This window comes from Pseudopodoces humilis, chromosome 1 (assembly GCF_049639895.1).
Source record: "Pseudopodoces humilis isolate 2021_Gansu_Grassland_sample_001 chromosome 1, ASM4963989v1, whole genome shotgun sequence".
Lineage (NCBI taxonomy): Eukaryota > Metazoa > Chordata > Aves > Passeriformes > Paridae > Pseudopodoces > Pseudopodoces humilis.
In genome coordinates, this window is record NC_142200.1 from 25,501,781 (window position 1) to 25,522,052 (window position 20,272).

At 34.5% G+C, this 20,272-nt stretch overlaps 1 protein-coding gene across 1 annotated transcript in view; it reads left to right on the top strand.

Moving 5' to 3' along the window:
* MMP16 (matrix metallopeptidase 16) overlaps positions 1-20,272 on the top strand; it is a 163,595-nt gene that overhangs the window by 88,025 nt on the left and 55,298 nt on the right. The window contains exons 3-4 of the mRNA XM_005517044.3: positions 2,784-2,906; positions 11,612-11,916. Coding sequence (XP_005517101.1) covers positions 2,784-2,906; positions 11,612-11,916 — 428 coding nt within the window. The remainder of the gene's footprint in view (positions 1-2,783; positions 2,907-11,611; positions 11,917-20,272) is intronic.

Genomic DNA, 20,272 nt, shown 5'->3' on the forward strand with positions numbered 1-20,272 from the left:
GTGCCTGAAGTTGTTAACATTTTGCCTCATTTCTGTGCTAGAAAATACTGAGCTCCCATACTAGTCATGCACTAGTTTGTTTAAAATTTGACATCTAAACTTAGCTCAGCTAAGATCTAGGTGATAGATTTGGTGATGTTCCAAATCTTTGGCTGCGAATTGCATCTTTCCTTAAATTTTACATGAAGATAATTGCCCAAAAGCTACTGAACCACCCATGCAATGACTTCCATTTGATTTATATTTGGATTTATACTGTGTGAACTACAGACCTCATGTAAGAACAGTGAGAACATTAGTGGTGCAGACAGCATGAGAACTTGGAACATCCCCTCCCTGTCCAAACCAATAAGGTTACAAGCATAATGTCCTTGTAGGTACATACTGCTTCAAAATCAATGCAAGAACAAATTGTGACTGCTTGAATTTCATAACATGTTATTTTGGGCTTCGTTTTGTTTTGTCAAAAAAGGATTGTCAGTAGTTCTATTAAGATAATACAATGTTGACTTTTTAATCCATGTTACCTACTGTTCTTGACCTTTGGTGTTAGCTCTAAAATGCAAAAAGGTTTTTACATTAACAAGATTTTCTGTAAGATTATTGAGTCTTTTGACTTGATAAATTATTTCAATAGCTTTGAAGATTAATTTTTAAATTCAGAACTTAGAATATTTACTCTTATCTGCCCCTAGCTTGCCAGTGAGCAAACCCTTTTATTAAAATAGGTCTCCATCAGTTAAGCTAAGTAATGTAAACTTTTGTTGAGGGAAAAGGCCTAATTCAGTAACTTTTAAGTCATTGCCCTTGAAATGATACAATTTTGAGTGATATATATTGTACAATATCTTTATATAGTGTTTCTAACAAAATATAATAGTTATTTGATTTTTCTTTATTCCTTGCTTCTTGTTCTTGATGTAGGGATATCACATTAAGGTGAGAACACCAATCTTTTATGTTTACATCTTTTTCTGCAGTGTGTGTATAAAGTTCCAACAACATAATTTATATATACCCTGCCACTAAAGTGTTGCATACTAATCTAACATACACTGTGAAAAAATATTGCTGACAATATGTCTAAAAGTTTTCGAAGGTCTGAGCCAATTTTAACTTCGTGAAGTGTAAATATATTGTTTTACTAATAAGAATACTATTGCCCTTTGGTCTGTAATTACATCTTTCTTCCATTTTCTTTCATTACTAGAGCAAATTAAACTTTTCAGTAATATTTCGTTCCAAAAATCCTTAATGTCTACTTTGTTGAATTATTATTTTATTTCAAAAACCAAAGGAATCTGGAGTAAATTTGCAGGGTGTGTCAGCAAATGCTGGTGGGGTAAGGTTTTTTAGATTTTTGCAGTATGGTCTTTGCAGGTACTAGGGAAGGAACATTGTTTTCCTTGCACATCAGCTGTTTTATGTGCCATGCATAAGTATTCTGACTAGAAATTAGAACAAATCATTCTGTGTTTCTTATTTGAAGTCGGTGATTGTGATCCTTGATGTCTTCAGCTAAGGCAGTTAAATCCATGAGTTTTGGGTTCCTGACCTGTACTACTCTATAGATTTGTCTCACATCAGACTTTTTGCAGGCACTTCTGTATCTCTTATCAGTGCAAGTGGGATGCAGTGCCATCTTGGTAGTATCAAGAAAATTTTGTATTTTCCCACAGGCTGGTGAGCTTAATACCTACTTGTGCCTTTGGAAAACAGTTTGCTGTATATCCATAGCTACAGCTTATATGAAGTGTTAAATCTAACTGTACTTTTAAACCACTTCTTACACATTTATCGTAAGTGAAGCTGATGATTGACTGGTTTTTTTCGTGTTTTTTATTACCTGTGCGTGTTTTAAAGGGAATCCGCTTTCTGAGATGACATTTCAAATTACTTTTCTGTCATCCAGTCACACATGTATATATACATTTGCTGTGTGTACATTTATTTACAAAACAGTGCCAGTTTAATGGTCAGAAATTCATCCATGAAAGCCTGCATATAGGCTATGACTACTCTTCTAGTAAATGCCATTGTAAAACTATAGCTTTTACATAAATAATTGTTTGGCATGATAGAAATATAGTCCAATGAGCTGGAAAAAGTAACAGAGGAGATTTGTCTTTTACTTACGCAGCAAAGACTTTAGTCTTGCTCTCTTCCTGATGGTAAATTGTCCTGCAGCCATTCAATTCATATAAAATAATATTAGCTGTGTTTTCTTTCAACTAAATAGTGCCTTACACTACAAGTGAGGAATAGTTCAAGGATATTGCTGTGGAAATGATATTTTTGAATTAGATATCATCTTAATTATAATATATTTTGAATGCTGGCAAGTTTAAAGTTTTTGAAATATTGGAAAACAATGATGTATTGAAAAGCACTGTAGAAATAAAGTCTTTCTCTGTGAAATCTGGTGCTTCTGCAATGGTCATTTTTATTATATGCAATTTAGATTTTCAGCTTGATTTTGTGCAGAACATTGAATATTCTTAAGCAATAATTCCTGAGTTAAATATCTCCATTAGGAGTTTTAAGTTCCAATGAGATACTTCTCATTGTGTGGAAAAAGAGTAAGGTAGAAGAATTTGATAGTATCAAATAGTTAGCAATTTCAGTATCTTGAATTAAAAAACCACCAATGGTCTGTTGTTTTTATAAGTTTATATGTTCCATAAAATTATATATACAGATAGTTACGTGGGTTTTTTTTAGGGATGCAGTAGTTATTATTTTTCTTTCATGTTGCTTTAACTGTGTGGTGCTGTTTCTTGCAGCTGGATGAAGAAACCTCGATGTGGCGTGCCTGACCAAACAAGAGGTAGCTCCAAATTTAACATTCGTCGGAAACGCTACGCGTTAACAGGACAGAAATGGCAACACAAACATATCACTTACAGGTACTAAAGATATTCCTGTAGGCATGCTAACGTCACTAATAGTGATGGCTTTTCATTTAAAGTAAATAGAAATTCCTAAATGTTTTTCAATATTTTGAGAAGTTTATTATTAATGTATGATATAAAAGTGCTACTCTGGGTATACCTCCTATAAGTATGTATGTGCTGCATAAGAACCAAGTTGTTTTCTTGGACTAAAATTGCATCTATTTAGTAGCCAGTAAACTTTCTGAAGCTTACAGCATCAGTTTAACACCCAGTGTGTCCTTAAGTTTACCTTTCAACTTTCTTGGCAAATTCTCAGGAAATAATGCTCTAAATCTAGGAGTGCTGTAATGAAACTCAGATTTCTAATTTAAATATGTAAAATAGGTTATTGAAAGGAGTCAGTCTCTGCAAAATGTAGGTGCCTATGGGTCTGTTCTAAGTACAAATTAATTTGATTATAATTTGATGAGTCACTGACCCGACCATTTCCTGTCTAGATGATGATGGGTGCAGGAGTGTGTGCAGGGCAGTACATCTGTATAACTCCTGAGCCTGACACGTAGTTAGCACAGTGTGCCTGCTGTCAAAACTGAGGCCTTGCAGGGAAAGTTAGATGGAAACTTTCAAGATGTACTCACTAGAGCTCTGTCAACCAGAGAAAGTGTCATGTATATTATATAAAACCCCCAATCTGTCAGCAAAATAAGGATTCCAATAGAGACTGTTGGAAAATTTACACAGCCTCATCATGGATTCCTGTAATATCTAACAGGGGTAAGTTCTGAGGGATAAAATAGTTTTCCAATTCATTAACTAGTGCCATTATTTACAAACCCATACAAGTAGTAAATTTAAAGTTCATAAGCCTTAATAGTCATACAGACTGTTCCTCATATCCTGATGAAGAAAGTTTAATTTGTAACCCTATGTCACTACTCTGGTTTATGACTGAATAGTTTAATACATTACATTCTGATATAGCATCAAGGAATAGACAACTGACTGCCTTGGGGCTGGTAAGTTGCATTGGCTGAAGTCCTTTATTGTTAATGTAAATGTAATTTATAGCTGGTTAGAATAAGAATGCTTACCTACAGCACTTTACATATTTTTGCATTTTTTTAGAATTTAAATGCAGAGTGTGCACACTTAGGAGGCATGTGTAGTCATCTACTCATATGTGTAGTTTTCTACCACTCTGATTGTACGGGGTCTGATGCCCTGTTTCATTACACAATTTTTTACAACGGTCTGAATCCTACCACTTGTATATCTTCTGGACTGTCACCCAAAGCATTAATCCAAATAACAAATGAAGGTGTCAAGTGTTAAGCTAAGTGACAACTATCTAGTAATCTTTCTCACTTTGAAGAATTTATAGCAGTTCTTTATATCCTGCCTCCCCTCTTCGAAAATGTTCTCTCTCTCACTTTGACAAGACTTCCAGTCAGAGCTTTGAAGTGACTAAATCTGTAATATTTTTTGCAGTGAATTATAGTACAAAAGACATTTAAAATAGAAACCCTACATTTGATTAGAACAAAAAATAGATGTTATATTGTCTTTTTGAATTAGAAAATAACCCAAAGCAAATAAAGACCAAAAAGAAAGAACTAAGATTCTTTTCACGCTTTTCACCAATTCCCTGCTTACAGGCTTATAACATGTTAAATGAATGACATTTTAACCTGCTTTGTTCCTTAAAATTTTTTTCATATCTCTAGTGTCATTTATCTGCTCAATTTTTCTCTATGCCACTCCTCAGTCTCTTTATAACCTGCAGATTTCCAGGTACATTCTGTGCCTTCCTGGCCAGTCGAACCTTGCATCCTGAAGTGTGCCTGCTAAGTTTAGTAATTCCTCCACAGAAAGAGCAATTTCTCCTTCATTTCACTGTGTAATACATCTTACAATTTTCAGGAAAGCAAAACCAAAACCCCATAACAAATGCTCCCAAAAGCAAGTTCCCCACCCTTCCTTGCCCTGGAACTTTTTTCAACATGTAATTTTTCCACCTGAAACACTTCTGCAAAATTTCAAGAAAAGTTTCAATGAAGCAACTTGAAAGTACAATTATAATTAGAAGATACATTAATAATGTATTTTTTTGGCCCCATATTACATTTATTGTGCCCTTTCAGTAACAGATTAAATTTTGGGGTTAGGTGATATTCATTCTTAGAAAGAAATGTGTTTACAGACAGAACCAAAATACAGATTTCCAGTACTGGGAACATCAGCATGGAATGGACAATCTGCTGCATTAATTATGCTTGCTCTCCCTCAGGGAATGCAGCCTTCTTCTCATTTGAACTGATGTGTGATGTTTGTTAGAATTCCTGTTTCTGATGAAGCTACCCAGTTCACAGTATTTTTCTGCCTGGTATAGTTTATGCTGATAAACCTTGTGACCATTATTAGTACACATGTTATAGACTAACATGCCTTTTACAAAGAGCAAAACAGAAAGTAAGTATTTGAAGCTTTTTACCAGCCAGAAGAGTGTAGGGGTGAAAGAGAACATCTAGAGTACAAGAGAATTACGACTCCATTACAGAAAAAGCTACAGAGATCTAAATGATATGATCTTAATCTTTCCTTAGTATTTCAGGCTGTGTCAGGTTACACAACCATCTCTGAACATTGTACAAAATCAGAGAAGAAATTTAAGAAGGCTATGAAAGGATTTTTAAAAAATATTTAAGTTTTTTTTTTAAAAATTAAGGGGTACATTTGAAGGCACATATGATTCTCAAAAATATAGTCACCTTCTCTTTTGCTAGGAAAGTAAATAATCCAGTACTTTAAAGAAGGAGCAAAAATGTGAATCAATAAAGCTGTTTTGTAAAAATAGAATATAAATGTTTATCTGTCAATTTTAGACAGAGAATCATTGAATATGAACCCCTCCTCATCAGCATTCTGTGCATACTGTTCATAATCTGAGCTCCAGCAGTCAGTCATTTCTCAATTGCCCAGATTACTCCATCTGCGAAATACTTTTGCAAGTAAAATTGGACAATGTTCTGTAAAAATAAAAGGTTTGCCTTGAATTATAGCCATGACTTAGAACTTGTAATGGTTTAAAATAAAATAAAAATTTAAAAGCTATTCTGATTAATTTTTTCTTTCTTAAGTAAGGAAAAAACCAAATTCAATTGTTCAGCAGTATGTTATCATTTAATTGGTGCAGGAAACTTAGCTCTAGATAGGCAATAGCTCCATCCCAAACCCACTACAAATAATTTAATATTTTTCTTGAATTCAGTTGACAATGGGTCAAGCCCTAGATAATTGCCATTTTCCTTTTACAAGTTAGATGTATCCTAGACTCTAACTATATGTTGTTCAGGTAAATGAATGAATGAATGCTAGCTGGGAGCTTCAGTAGGCAATGAAAACTCTTCTCTGGCCTGTTAGCAATAGACTGTGCAATTCCTATAGTCTGGATGGTCCATGTTGTGTAGAATATGGAGAAATAATTTTTTCTTGGATATTGGATATCCATACTAATAAGTAAGGAAACAGTGAATTAAGAAAAAACTTGGAAAGTGCTGCTGATTCATAGCAGCAAAAATATTTTTGAGTGTATTACTCCAAAGTAATATTTAGGACATATTCCATGTTTATGTTTCATTTTATTGATTTTAGATTACCTAGTAGTATATTATGACATCAGATCTCTTAAAATAGCTTTCCTATAAAAACATTTATCTGTCAAGTATTTTGCTAATCTTGGGTTTTTGTCTCGGAAATCTCATGTCTTTCACATTTCATCTTCTTTTAATGAATGTTGAGGAGAATGTTATCCCTGAAAATGAAGAGGCAAGATAATAATAAGTTCTTTCAATCATGGCAGCAGTAGGTTGAAAATCAAACCCACAGAAAATCAAAAGCAACAGTTCTGGTTTAGGATTAATCAACATGAGCAAGAGCTGTATGAACCAAGATAGCACTCTTAGTCAATATCTACAGTCAGCAAACTGAAACTGGAAAGAAGTTGGAGCTAAAAGACCTCACGTCAGTGAGAGATTAGTGAAGCAATCTCTTCTGTGATTTCTAGAGCAATGATGGCCCAAGGTGAAATATGTTTTTGGCCAGAGGTAATTTATTACTTTCAATAAAAGTTACAGTGTGATTAAAAACCAACCAAACAAACAAAAAAGAAACAAAAAAAACAAAAACAAAACAAGCAAACAAAACCAAAGTCCCCCCTAAAGAAATGAAAAACAAAAAAAAAAGAAAAAGAAAAACAAAATCAAAAATAAGCAAACAAACCCAAACAAACAAACAAAAAACTCTCCACCAAAACAACAAGCAAGCCTCCAAAATTTTGGTTCAGTTTAGGTTTGATTTACATCAATGACAGTAAAGAGGTTATGTCAACAACTTAGGCAAATTTAATGTATGTTCCAATTCATTTTACCTGAACAATTTCATCTCAAGCACAGATCTGTAACTAGCTTACTTCAAACAGATTACTGACTGTATCTTTTTACCTACTCAACTTCAATTCCTGCTCTTTCATCTATTTAAATTTCAGATTACTGATTTTACACAGTCAAGTGAGGTATATCCTGACAATCTTGCAAGGCTCCTGAAGCTAATACAGCCAAAAATATGTCAGTGAAACATGGATAATTTTTCTTTTAGGATATTTTGGGAAAGGAGTGGGAAGGGAAGGAAAACCCAAAGCTTCTCTGAAATCAATAGACTCAGGATTATACAATAACACTCTCAAAACAGGACTCTTCAGACAGCTGTGGAAATAGTAAATCAATGTGAAAAGTGCATATCAGTGATAAAATCTAATCATTCTTGTGGAAGACATGTATTTTAAAGTTATAATGCTTGAAGCAACTATCAGGTTGAAAATCATACAAAACTAGCAATAATAACCACCAAAAAAAAGCATAATCAATTGATACATGGCTGTTGCAGTCTAAAAATAACAGCTTTCAAAATTTATAAAAAGTGTCACTCAGTTTATTTGTTTGTAAAACATGGCATGAAAATAAATATTTCATATTATAGATTGCCTTTTGTTTAGTAATTACAGGATCTTCAACCTCTTTGTACTGCCAATCTGGTCAAGGTCAGCTTTGGATCTTTCTCTCATTTGAGCTTCTTTGCTGTGAAATGATCATTAGATATGCAGACTAAGAAAGCAATACTTAGAAAAAAGATGTATTTTTATTATGAAGGCCTTTGTCTTGCTACGCTTTCACCTTGCAATAAGAGTGATTCTGAGTTGTCACATCCTACACTTACTTCTATTTGATCTCCATTATCTGCACATGTTGAGTGTAAGATACCAAATTCCTCTTTTTTTTACTGTTTCAGGTGATTCCTGGATATAAGATGTAGATCTAAATGTAATAGGAAGGGGCTTATATGAGACTTTATTTGCTATTGCAATCATAGGTCTAAACTGAAGACTTTTAAAAGATGAGTCCTAGTATCTCTGGCAATTGATAGACTGTCTTTATGAAGTGATTTTACTGTACTTCCCCCTTGGAGGTTGTATGATAAACAGCATGAAAGAAATGTAACATAACTTGGGTTTCAGATATCTGCACTGGTGAATGATTTTGAGCAAAGTTCCCAGCAAGACAATTTCAATGTTTGTGTTGCACAGTGTTGGTATTTGCTCTTTCAGTGTTGAACTTGGATTGTGTTTTACACATTAAAATTGGACAATAGTCTTTTGTAAATACTTTTGTATAGGAATAACTGATGATTTGTGTAATTTCTCTTTAAAGTTACGCTTTTCTGTATAATCTTGCCCACTCCAATCTTGGTTTGGAAGCCAGAAATTTCTCTGGTTTTAATACAGAAAGTGTGCTTTAAAAAAAGTTAGCAATGAATCTGGAGATGTAGGATGCCATTTCAGAAGTCAATAGCTGAATGCCATGGAAAATGTCTGCTGTAAAAGGTAGTCTACTCTAGCTTGCAAGTGTGAAACTAGCCCAGTGGCTCAGTTTGTCATTTTTAATCTGATTAAAACTCAATTCAATGTGCTGAAAAAACAAGAAAATATAAAATGATAAGTTTTAATGTTTGAGTCAAACAAGATTGGACCCTTTTAGTCCAATTGCACAATTTATCATCAATACAAAATTCCAATCCATTTTAATCCATTTCCTCATTTCACATATAATAGCAGAAGACCCTTCTTTTGTTCTGTTTACTTAAGTCCAAAGGGGGACTTTGACCAATTACTAAGATTCCTAAATACAAAAAAGAAAACCAAACAAACCAAACCAAACACCAAAAAAAACAAACAAAAAAATACCCAAAGAAAGAAGCAAAACCAAAAAAACACAACTAACAACAACAAAAAACCCAAAACCAAATAAAGCCCAAGCTGTATATTTCAGATGAGCTTTTTCTATATCAGTATTTCAGTTTTTCTTCAGTTTTTCTAGCCATGCTCTGTTTTCTATGAGAGCCTGTTGATTCATTTGCCATATTCTTTATACATGGCAAATAACAGAGGCTCTAATCCTTCAAAGAGCTCTGCTTCAGGCAGTACACGTGCCTTAGGGGGAGCACAGCAGGACTACGAGCACATCTGCCAGCTTTGCAAGGGATATTCTTAGCATAGCATCAGGGAAGTTTTTGGTAGTGGAAGTGTGCCATTGTGAAGTGTTTTTGATTTTGTGTCATAGGACAGGTTCCAAAATGCTATACTTTCTCAGGGGGCACAAACAGTAGTTTATGAACTTGCAAATTAAAGCATCTCAAAAAAAACCTAATTCTCAAAGGTGGGAGCTTTCAGAGAGGGGTTCTGCAAGGGCTGATTGTTGGTCCAGTGTGTCCAATATTTTTTTATCACAGAGAAAGCAATGCAACACTGATCATAAAATGACTGATGAGCAAATAATTATGAAAGGGCATCATAGAAACCACTTTAAATCAGATGACATTTACATTATGTAGAGTAAGGTCATGCCTACAGATCAGAGGACATTTTCTCTCTGACAGCAAGATCAGTCCTGCAGTACTTTATAGTTCTGACAGAGACAGTTTTAAAAGAACATTAAAAAATTGGGTTGAGTTTAATAAAAATCACAGAAAATATTCAATATACTGGAGAAAATGTCTTATAACCAGAGATTTATAGATTTCAAAATTTTAATTTCTTAGAGACAACGAAAAGGTAATGACTTTGCAGTTCAGAAATGTCTTTTAAATATCTTTGTATAAGGGGAAAAGTTTTGAAGCTCATGTATGTGAGAGAGAAAGGCGGAACAAGAACCAATAATATAAGCCAGGCAAATAATAGAATCAACAGAAGTGTGAATTGATTGGTTAAATTACCTTTGGAACAAAAGATCCAGGAAAGCAGTGAATTGTCTGCAATGTATTATCTTATACTTCATATTTCTTTGGAACATGCATACCAGCTAAAAAATTATACTTTGGTTAGACAGCACTATTGGACTCAATACAGTGAAATCTTTTTGAGTGGAAGTCCATATAGGAAACTTTATGTTTTCTACCTGAAGCTATGAACAAAATGTATATATGAAATAAAATCTATACAATCACACTTGAAGGATTTGTTCCCATTTATAAAAACATAAATACCATATAATCAAGCACATTTAATGTACCAAAAAAATCAATCTTTTGAGGTTTATTCATGAAAGTATATTTTTTCTCTTTTAATGTGCCATGCTGTGTAAACTGACAAAAATATTACATGTACTCTAAAACTATGCAATTTTTGAAAATTGTGCTGGACATTCAGTCAAGCACATGTCAAAGGAACAAAGAGAATCTGATTGCAGCAGTTTCAGAGCAGACACAAACCTAATAGAGTTTTTGCTGCCTATATGAATCGAGTGGAAATGATGCAGAAAATTGGATAGGTCTGAAATTGATTATTGACATTCTTTTCTTGAATTCAATAATGAAAACAAAGAAAGATTTTTTTTAAAGATGATTTCATGATAATTTACTATGAGAGTAAACTGCAGTTCTCAAGGTTTTTGCCTTTTTCCTGTATGTGTCACTTGAAGAAGTAGTGGAGACTGAAATTTCTGTTTAAATACATATTCTTGAGTTAGCACGTAATTGTCTAATATAAAATGATTTCTCTGATGGATTCTACAGTTTTATGGAAGATTTACAGATGTAATCAGATCATAAAAGGACATATTAGCCTGTACTAAAGTCAAAAGGCTTTGTTTCTGATAGGGAATTTTTCCAGTTGCAAATGCAACAAGGCTTTGTGATTACTGGTTGGTGGTCACAGTATGGAGTTCTGCTTTTGTTAATGAACTCACTAATAAGTAAAAATTTAATTTAACTAAAAACATTTTTCTTTTGATCAGAAAGAACACAAGATTCTTTAGCTGTAATGGATTCTAATTGTGGTCCAGGAGGTAAACAGTCAGTGGTTGATTAATCTGGTTATCCCACTGTTAGGAATTTTTCATTTTAATATATTCTTAATCTTCTAAATATAATGTGTTTTTTTTCTACTGCTGGGAGTAAGCTAGCTATCATAATAAATTCTATCTTAAAGGGCTGTACAGATTGACACCATAATTTTGCACCAGCTCGTTTGAAAAAACTCTTCTTAAAGTGCCAGGCTAACATGTTTTATTAAAAACACAGTGCTTATAATTAGGGGGAAGTGGTTATTAGCAGTGTCATTTACCACTCTGTTAAATTTAATCTGTGTAATGTTTCTCTGTTTATTTCAGCATAAAGAACGTCACTCCAAAAGTAGGTGATGCTGAAACTCGTAAAGCCATTCGCCGTGCCTTCGATGTGTGGCAGAATGTAACTCCTCTAACATTTGAAGAAGTTCCTTACATTGAATTAGAAAATGGCAAGAGAGACGTGGATATTACTATCATTTTTGCATCAGGTTTTCATGGAGACAGTTCTCCCTTTGATGGGGAGGGAGGATTTTTAGCTCATGCATATTTTCCTGGCCCAGGAATTGGGGGAGACACTCATTTCGACTCAGATGAGCCATGGACCTTGGGAAATCCCAATCATGATGGTAAGAGAAGATTTTATTTTAAACAAAATAGATAAGTGGCATGAATTTTCAGCTAACAGAACTACTTCCATCTTACCCTGTTCCTAAAGTCAGGTGGTTTGCTTTCCTTGGTTAACATTACTTTAGAAATATATTTGATTGATTGGTCTGTTTGAATCCAAGGCAGAAAAGTATCTGTCTGAATGTAATACATTATGAAAACATGTTTTGCTTGAAAAACATTGAATTCTTCTTAGGAAACTTCATGACCATTCAAACATTGTACTGGTTAATATTTACCTAAACTTTAGTTTTGCATTTTTTGACACGTCAAACTTATTTAGGTTTAGGAAAAATGTGGAATATTCCTAAACAGTGATATAAGAGAGGTTAAGAATTACTCCAGCTATTATCCAATTCTGTGAATACCAAAGTACATAAAACCTAGTCTCCAGTTTGTATCTATGATGATGCAGTGCCAGCGTTTAAAGGCAAATCTTTAAGATGCCGTCCCAAGAGCAGAATTGGTGTTTCCCAAAAACTTTTGAATGTCTTTTGGAATTGTTGATTATAACATGTCCAATTTACTTAAGTAGTACATTCCTCATAGTTAAATAAATGTCTGCATAGTGCAGTTGACACACCTAAAATTTACCAAATAAAGATTGAATATACCCTTTATTCTTCACAAATAAAATCTGGCCATTGCCAAACTCTAAGGTGATGTGAGTAAATTACTGCCATATCTGGGAATGCTAATTTAAAGCTAAGTCTAACTTTGCATCTTGTCAAAACAGTAGCAAAGAAAAGATTTTCTGTAGACATATTCTGTGTTTGATGCTGTGACAGGTTTTGTTTCCAAGCAGCTTCAGTTATCCTGGTAAATCTCTCTAAGCCAATTCCATGGAGTTTGAGACATCTCTTCAGCAAACAATGATACACAAAAGGAGATGCACAGGTGCACAAATAGGATGTTTCTGTCATACAAAAGATGATAGAGATGACAAGAAGTGCAGAGCTGTTGTATTTCAATGTTACACTGAATTTGTGAATGAGAGGCTTTATCTAATCTTTTTTTCTTTCCCCTTCTCATCTGAGATCCCCAAGTAAAATTCAGAGCTTTTTATGTAACAGCATTTGGAGTCTGCAACAAAACCTTAATATGGCATTTTAGGAGTATAAGTATGGTGTTGTGACTATTCCATTGGTGCAATACTTCTGCTGTGCCAGTCAGTTGAAGCAAGAGCTGTGCTTGGCACTGTGAATGCCCTCAGTTGTGCAATGGGATCAGGAGACTTCTTTCTTGTGAAACAAGCCCTGGATTCTTACTGGAGCAAGAACTGTGGCATTGCACAGCTCATATTTGCCCTCATCACACTTCTATCTCAAAGGAGCACTGCTGGGAGTCCTCTATGTAATAATCATACATAGTATGTATGTATGTACTAGTGATAGTACATACAACAGTATGACTGTGTAATAGTACATAGTCACAGCACTGTGACAGCAAATGAAGGTGATTTTATGTGTCTGGGGTTTTATGTTGGTTGAAGACCAACACTGCACATCATGTTCAGTGGTTCTGGAGCTATTGTTTCAAGCATTCAGGAAAATCTACAGGCATGTGTACATTGAAGTCAGAATGTCAGTTTAATTTGTTTAACTCTTTTGGAGCAGTTCCACACCATGTTTGAAAGTGAACAAACTTCTGGCTTTCTCATTCTCCTTTAACTTAAACAATTTTCATAGTGCAAAATGGCACTCATTTCTTTATATGGCTTTTAAGGTTGAATTTTGTAGAGCAGCTTTCAAAAGCTATTACTTGTATTAATGAATTTTAATATATTTTGATGAAAAAAAATCAAGGGAAAGTAAATTGATGCTATCACTAAAACTGTGCTTTTATGTATCTTAGAACCTTGAACTTCTATAATGAAAAGGTTTACTATCTATATCATGAAGGTTTAAAAGCAATCATTGGAAATTTTTGCTGCAAATTTAATAACTCATGTACTTTGGTATGCTCATGTATACTTTTTGAAGGACACATTTTCCTGATAAAATGGAATATTCACAGTAAAAAATGGAAGAATTTTTAAAAATACATGATAATTAATAAAAGCATCTTACCAATGCAAGTTCTCTGAAGAATTTTGGCAACTGTTAGTTTCATTGTTGAAATGGTGGGAACCATGGGTCATAGTTGTTGACCAGAGAAAACTCCTCTATCATTGTAACCCTAGAAAGAACAATATATGTGCATTTCATCTGAAAATGCAGGGCAGCTGTTTGTCTGATTGGTGACTTTCAGCTATCAGGTAGGCAAGGTTTTCCTCATTGTCTTACTGGTTAGCTTCTGTTTAGGAATCCTGGAGGATCATGCAGGTTTGGGTTGTTTGTTTGTTTGTTTTGGGTTTTTTGGGGGGTTGTTTTGGTTTTTTGTTGTTGTTTGGTTTGGTTTTTTGGTTTGTTTTTTTTTTGCCTGGGAAAAATTTCCAGGGGGAAAAAGACAAGCATGCCATTTGGGATTGGCAAGAAAGAAAGACCTACAGCTCTCTTGGGCTTCCTATCATTTTGAGCTGAGTCTTAGAACACTGAAAAGCAGAAGATTGAAAAACATATATCTGATCTCAGCAATGAGTAATTTTTCCCAGGCGAGTGTCAATTTTAAGATTCACTGCTCCAATAGTAGACAGTCACCTTCTTGTAGTATTATTTGAAATCCGGCAGAATGGGAAAAAGATTTGATGATTTATTTTTATTTTTAAACTATCTCTCACCCCAAGGGGCTGATTTTCTCTGGTTCCTATTCCAGTATCCCAGAGAAATTCAAAAACACAAAGCAACTTGTTTACTTAGCAGCAAGATTGCGAAAATGAGGTCCTTTTGAAAGTCCTAGCCTCATTCTTTTTGTACTGTTCTAATGAAAACAGTTTATATGCCATCTACCTCAGAAAAGACAGGCAAATTAATGAAATGCTTTCATAAACTGTTATCCTTTTTAAAGTAATTTTCATTCCAAATAAGGAATCATATACAAAATCAGTATTCTGAGTGTAGTTAATTACTACAGCAATTTATTCTGACTACTTAATTGCAGTGTCTTCATACATCAGGGTTTTGGTTGATTTGGTGGTGTTTTTTTTTTTTTCTTGTCATGTTTGGTCGATTTTCTTGTATTTTCCTTTGGTTTAATAATACTCCAGACTCCAAGGACAGTTGCAGTAGAAATACATCATCTGCACAGCGCTTTGCTGCTTTCCTTTGTTCTCACTTCATCGGCATTTTATCTTATCAATCATGTTCTGCTAAGAGATCCATGCTTTGACTCCTCCCTCGTCCTGAAGAATGAATGAGGCTTTTGTAGGAGTAAAGACTAATGGGCCCGTCGCTCAGGAAAAACCTCCTGTCACACAATTTTACACTTGCAGGCTTTCTACAAGGATATATTCCTTTGCTTTCATAATACCCTGTAAGCAGAGTACAGCTGGTACCTCAACTTCAGCTGAGCTGTGGAGGTCTTTCCTCATGATTTCCATTCATGGTGCTGCAGGTGATCCTAGAAATACTGCCAGAAAGAAGGACAATACACAGCATCACAGGGAAGCAGAGGAAACAAGGACAGAATTTCTTTTGCCAGGGAATGAGGGAGATACTGGAAGATAAAATATTATGCACTCTTTTTTTGTTGTTTGTTTTCCTTTTATTTTTTTTAATAAGGAAAGGAAATGCTGTTCTGTCAATACTTTATACAAAGTGTGTTTATTGGACTGTAGTTTTCCTTCAGCCAGTTCTCATCTTCTAGTTTCCCATTTAGCACAGCTACTTTTCAAGTTCCCATGGGAGTAGGCTGTTTCACTTACAGTAGACTCCATTTGCTTTATGATCTGCCTATCTCAGCTTCAGGTGAGATAAGAGCTTTGATTTTAAATAATTTGGAGAAGGATGGTTCTTCATGCACCTTATGAGTTATCTTGTGCTCCTAGGCAGTCTCAGTTAAAACTCAGGTTATGCTGGTAGTGTTTAGCAAGTACAGCAGAAGAAGCAGCACTGTTCAGGAGCAGCAAATCAAAATGGATAGGATTTTACAGGAAAATGTTTCACAATATGTACACTTAAAGATGTAAAAAGGAGATGGAAATCATGTAAGTAGGTATCAGAAAAATCAGCACTTATTAGGAAAAGTTTTTAATCCTTATTTTCTTTTGGACTTAAGAATTGTAAACCAAAAAAAAAAAAAAAAAAAGAAATTAAGAAAAAAAGAAAGAGGAAGAAATCTGAATATACCAGTCACTAGGGAGAGATTTCCTTGTTCCCATTACTCCAATCCATTTAGGTGATATATATCTCCTCCTTGTTTTTAAATTAAAAATTTATGGACAATGAATGATGTATGTTAACTCAGAAAGGGACAATGACTTCTTCCTAGGAGTAGCAGTAGTTTGGAGATATTGTACTGTCAAAACCCTCCACAAAAATCTTTTTCAAAGTATTTTCTTCAATGGAAATATTTCAATTGGCTGTGATGAAATTCAAAGTCACTGCCAGAGAGCATCTGGGATAGGTACTGTCTCTGTAAGTTTTCTAGTAGCTTGAAGAAAAATCCTGCCTTATGTTCTGTCTTTCTGTACCAAAACTGAAAGGGGCATCTTATTAGCCTTATTGCACTGGTTTATCAAAATTGATTTCACATTTGTCTGTCTACATGTACTTAAGGCAGTTTAAACCTTTTTTAAAGCAGTTATTTTTTCTGGGAAGTTACTGAATGCATCTAAATCTATTTAAGGGAGTGTTAAACCAGTTTAAATTGAGAGTGCACTACTTTTAACTAGATTAATTTAAGATTGACCTACTTGCACAAATGCAGCTTTTTAAAAAAGGGCAAGATTTAGAAGTGCTTGGGGAAAACAAGGATTTCTTGGAGCTTAGTTTTCAAGCACATTAGACATGATATGTAACGTACCAATTACTGGATAAAATGTGGCCACAGAACTGTGTCTTCCAGCAGCAGAAAATATTTGGCAAAAACTAAGTGTAGATAAACACAGTAGATCAGTAGTGGTAATTTGATACTGTTATCTTCATATCAGCAAAAGAAATAGAAGTCAAACTAAAATACATTATTTTTTACCTCTGTAACAAATTTACCAAGGTAGATAGTGTACCATACTGAAGTTCTGCAGAAAATAGTTCCATCAAATTGATTGTTCCATCAAAGGACATATGGTAAATAATAAGTGGAACTCCCTTACAGAAGTAGTAGATGATTTTAGTGTACAGTGACATGTAAGGAGAATATTACTGCAGAATACTTACATACATGTGGGATATCTGTAACTTGTGTATACATAAAGCTCCGTCTTTGGGAAAAGAAGCTTAAAAATTCAATAATTCAGTTTTGTTTATTTTTTTGTTAAGTCTCCAGCATTCAAATAATTATTCAAGTTTGCAGGCAATAACAAGAAAACATGCAAAGAAACCTGTCACTTTGTACCATGCTGTTTGTAGATTGCCAAGTAAAAGCTTCTTGGACCTGATGCAAATGCAGTGTCTTGTGTAATGTACTTGGACTCCAGTTAGTGCGTAGATTCTGCTGTGGGCACTGTGCTGGCAGCCAAGAAAAATTTATGAAAATCCTGATCTCTGAACTGCATAGATCAACTCGTAGTAAATTTCTTTTGGCTGCCAGTGTGGTTGACACAGTGCAGGAGATATATGCTGTTGGAAATGTGAACCAGTGGAGTTGTGAAAACCATCTCCTAAGGGAGCTCTGTGTCTTGAACAGTGTTCATGCTGTGGCTTGGTATAAAGGAAGCCAAGCATTTCAGATCAAAGGAAGCTCTGTATTACAATGTTAACATGGCTTTAATTTCATAAAGCATAGTGCTCTTAATTGATTATGTATGTTTTTTAATAAGCAATTATCAACATCAAACTTGATCTGCTACCAAGCAGTGTGACCTTTCAGTTGTCACATGCTTATTTTCTAGTTCTCCACTAGGATAACTATGTAAAAGATTAATATCTTAATTGATTTTTTATTTTATAGTACTTAAGTATGTGCTTGTAAACAGAGAATTGCAAAAGCAGGTTCAGATCAAAGGTTATCCTAGAAAATATCCTATCTCCAGTTAACAGCTATTAACAGATACCTAAAGAAGAGAATAAGAGCAGGGTAAACATATGGCAGTAAAACCCCAGCATATTCCCTCTCAGCTTCCAGTAATCTGTGGTTCATTGAATTTCTGAGGCACAGGCCATATTTTTGTGTTTAGTAGCCTATGAGGGATTTCCTTTCATTAATCGGTGTAATCTCTTTTTGAACTCATGTAAGCATTTGGTATCCACAACATCCTGTGACAATATGTCCTATAGTTTAAGCAGATGTGAAATGCTACTTCTTTCTGATTTTTTTCAGACAGATGGATGCTCATATTGTAAGGAAGTAATTTTCTAATAATTTTATCTATTCCATTCATATTTTATGGGCCTCTGTCAAATCTTGTTTACAGGATAAAGAGACTAAGACTATTGAATTGCAGTCTTGTTTATATATAATTATAAGGTTAAGGAAGTACAACTTCTATTTTAAATTGAAACTATTTGAGTGCAAAATGAGAGAATTAGCAATATTATAAAAGATGACAAAACCCTACTATTGCATTTATAATATTACACAATCATGAAGATGCCAGGATAATATTTCAAAAAGCTTTGCAAGTTGCAGGCATATTGAATAACGATTGATTCTTTCAATTTCATCATTTTCCCTGAAATCCGATTCAGGAATCAATTAACACAAATAATACTTTCTGTCACTAAACCACAACATTTTCAGTATTTAAAAAGAAACCAGTCTTTCCTTTATCAGTAAGTGCATTTTGTGCTGATAGAACATCCTGTGTCCTCAAACTTTCCAAATCTTCCTGGATTATACTTGTTGATGTGCACCTGTTCCATATCCAGTCACTCCAAGACTGTACCTAAAATCTTAACTCTCAGATATCTAGTGTCTGATGCATAAAATGTATCCTTGGAAATATTATCATGGTATCAAAGCTGCACTAGAGAACAGAAAGATCCCTTTCAGCTATTGAAAAGATGGGAAATTATTTTAAAAAATCATAAATGGCCCTGGCTTCTTGTGAGGACTCAGTCTTTGGTCATAGGACTATGCAGATAGAAGAGGATCTGTCTGCTGGACCCCATCTACTGGCTGGAAGCCAGATGATGGAAAATGTTAACTGTTGGCAAAGTACTGACCTCATTTTTATAATTTTTGGGGAGGATTTTGCTTTCATGGAACACCCTTTAGGCTTTGAGGAAAGCACTTCATTTGCATGTTGTTAAAAGGGAAATCTGTTTAAAACTGGCAGTCAGTGAAAGCAGTTTTGTGGATGAATCCAGACCCATGTTCTAGATGTGTGTTTGACTAGATGCTTTTAATACATCCCAGGGGCTCTCAGTGTGTAATATCTTACTCTCAGCTTCCTTCTTGGCCTAGCATTTCTATATGCCCTATTATGAAAACTGAAAGAGAGGCTGAGGAATATGCTAAGAGAATTGGCTTGGTGATATACTTAATTAAAGCAGTGGGATTGTAGACTAAGATGCACATCTTACATCATGCTTTTCATGTCTGTAGAAGCAAGGTGATACTTAAGTGTAGCTTAATTGCCAGAGACCGTCCTGATGCAGGTTGCAAACCAAAAAGGCAGCACAGCTCAAGCCACCAAATTGCATATTGCTTCCATCGTGGCGTGGGTAAACACAGATCATTGCAATCCTTTGTGGAGTAGTTAGGGAAGTTGCAAATTCAGCTAACCATTCAGACTGCAACTGGAGGTTATTTCCCACAATACCAGGGCCAGCAGAACTGGCTTGCTTGCATTTGCCATCTGCCTTAGTTTGTGATCAGCCAGCCTATCTTTAACCGCTAATGAAAAGTGTTAAAGCGGATCTGGCTGACTTTGCATGGAAATAAATGAGGAAAGTTCACATTGTCTGTTACATCGACTTTGCTGCCAAGGAAACATCTAGCTGAAAGGCAGCATGGGTCCTTGCAGACAATTTTGGCAGCATTTGCACCTACAATCACTGAAAAAAAAACCCTGCCTTTTTTTTTTTTTTTAAATTTTAATAATGTTGTTTTTTTTAACAACTGTTTAAGCAACAATGAAGTCAAGTTTATCTACCAAAATGGATTCATTTAAGCAGACCCTCATATAAGTATATTAGGAGAACAGAGTTTAATGGGAAAATTTATTTGAAAAATGTGAAATTTACTTGAAAAATGTTTGTTGAAGTGGTTAATAAGTTGAAACTAACGGTGTTGGAGCTTTTGGCTTCGTTTTCTCTTATTATCTTTCTCATTTTC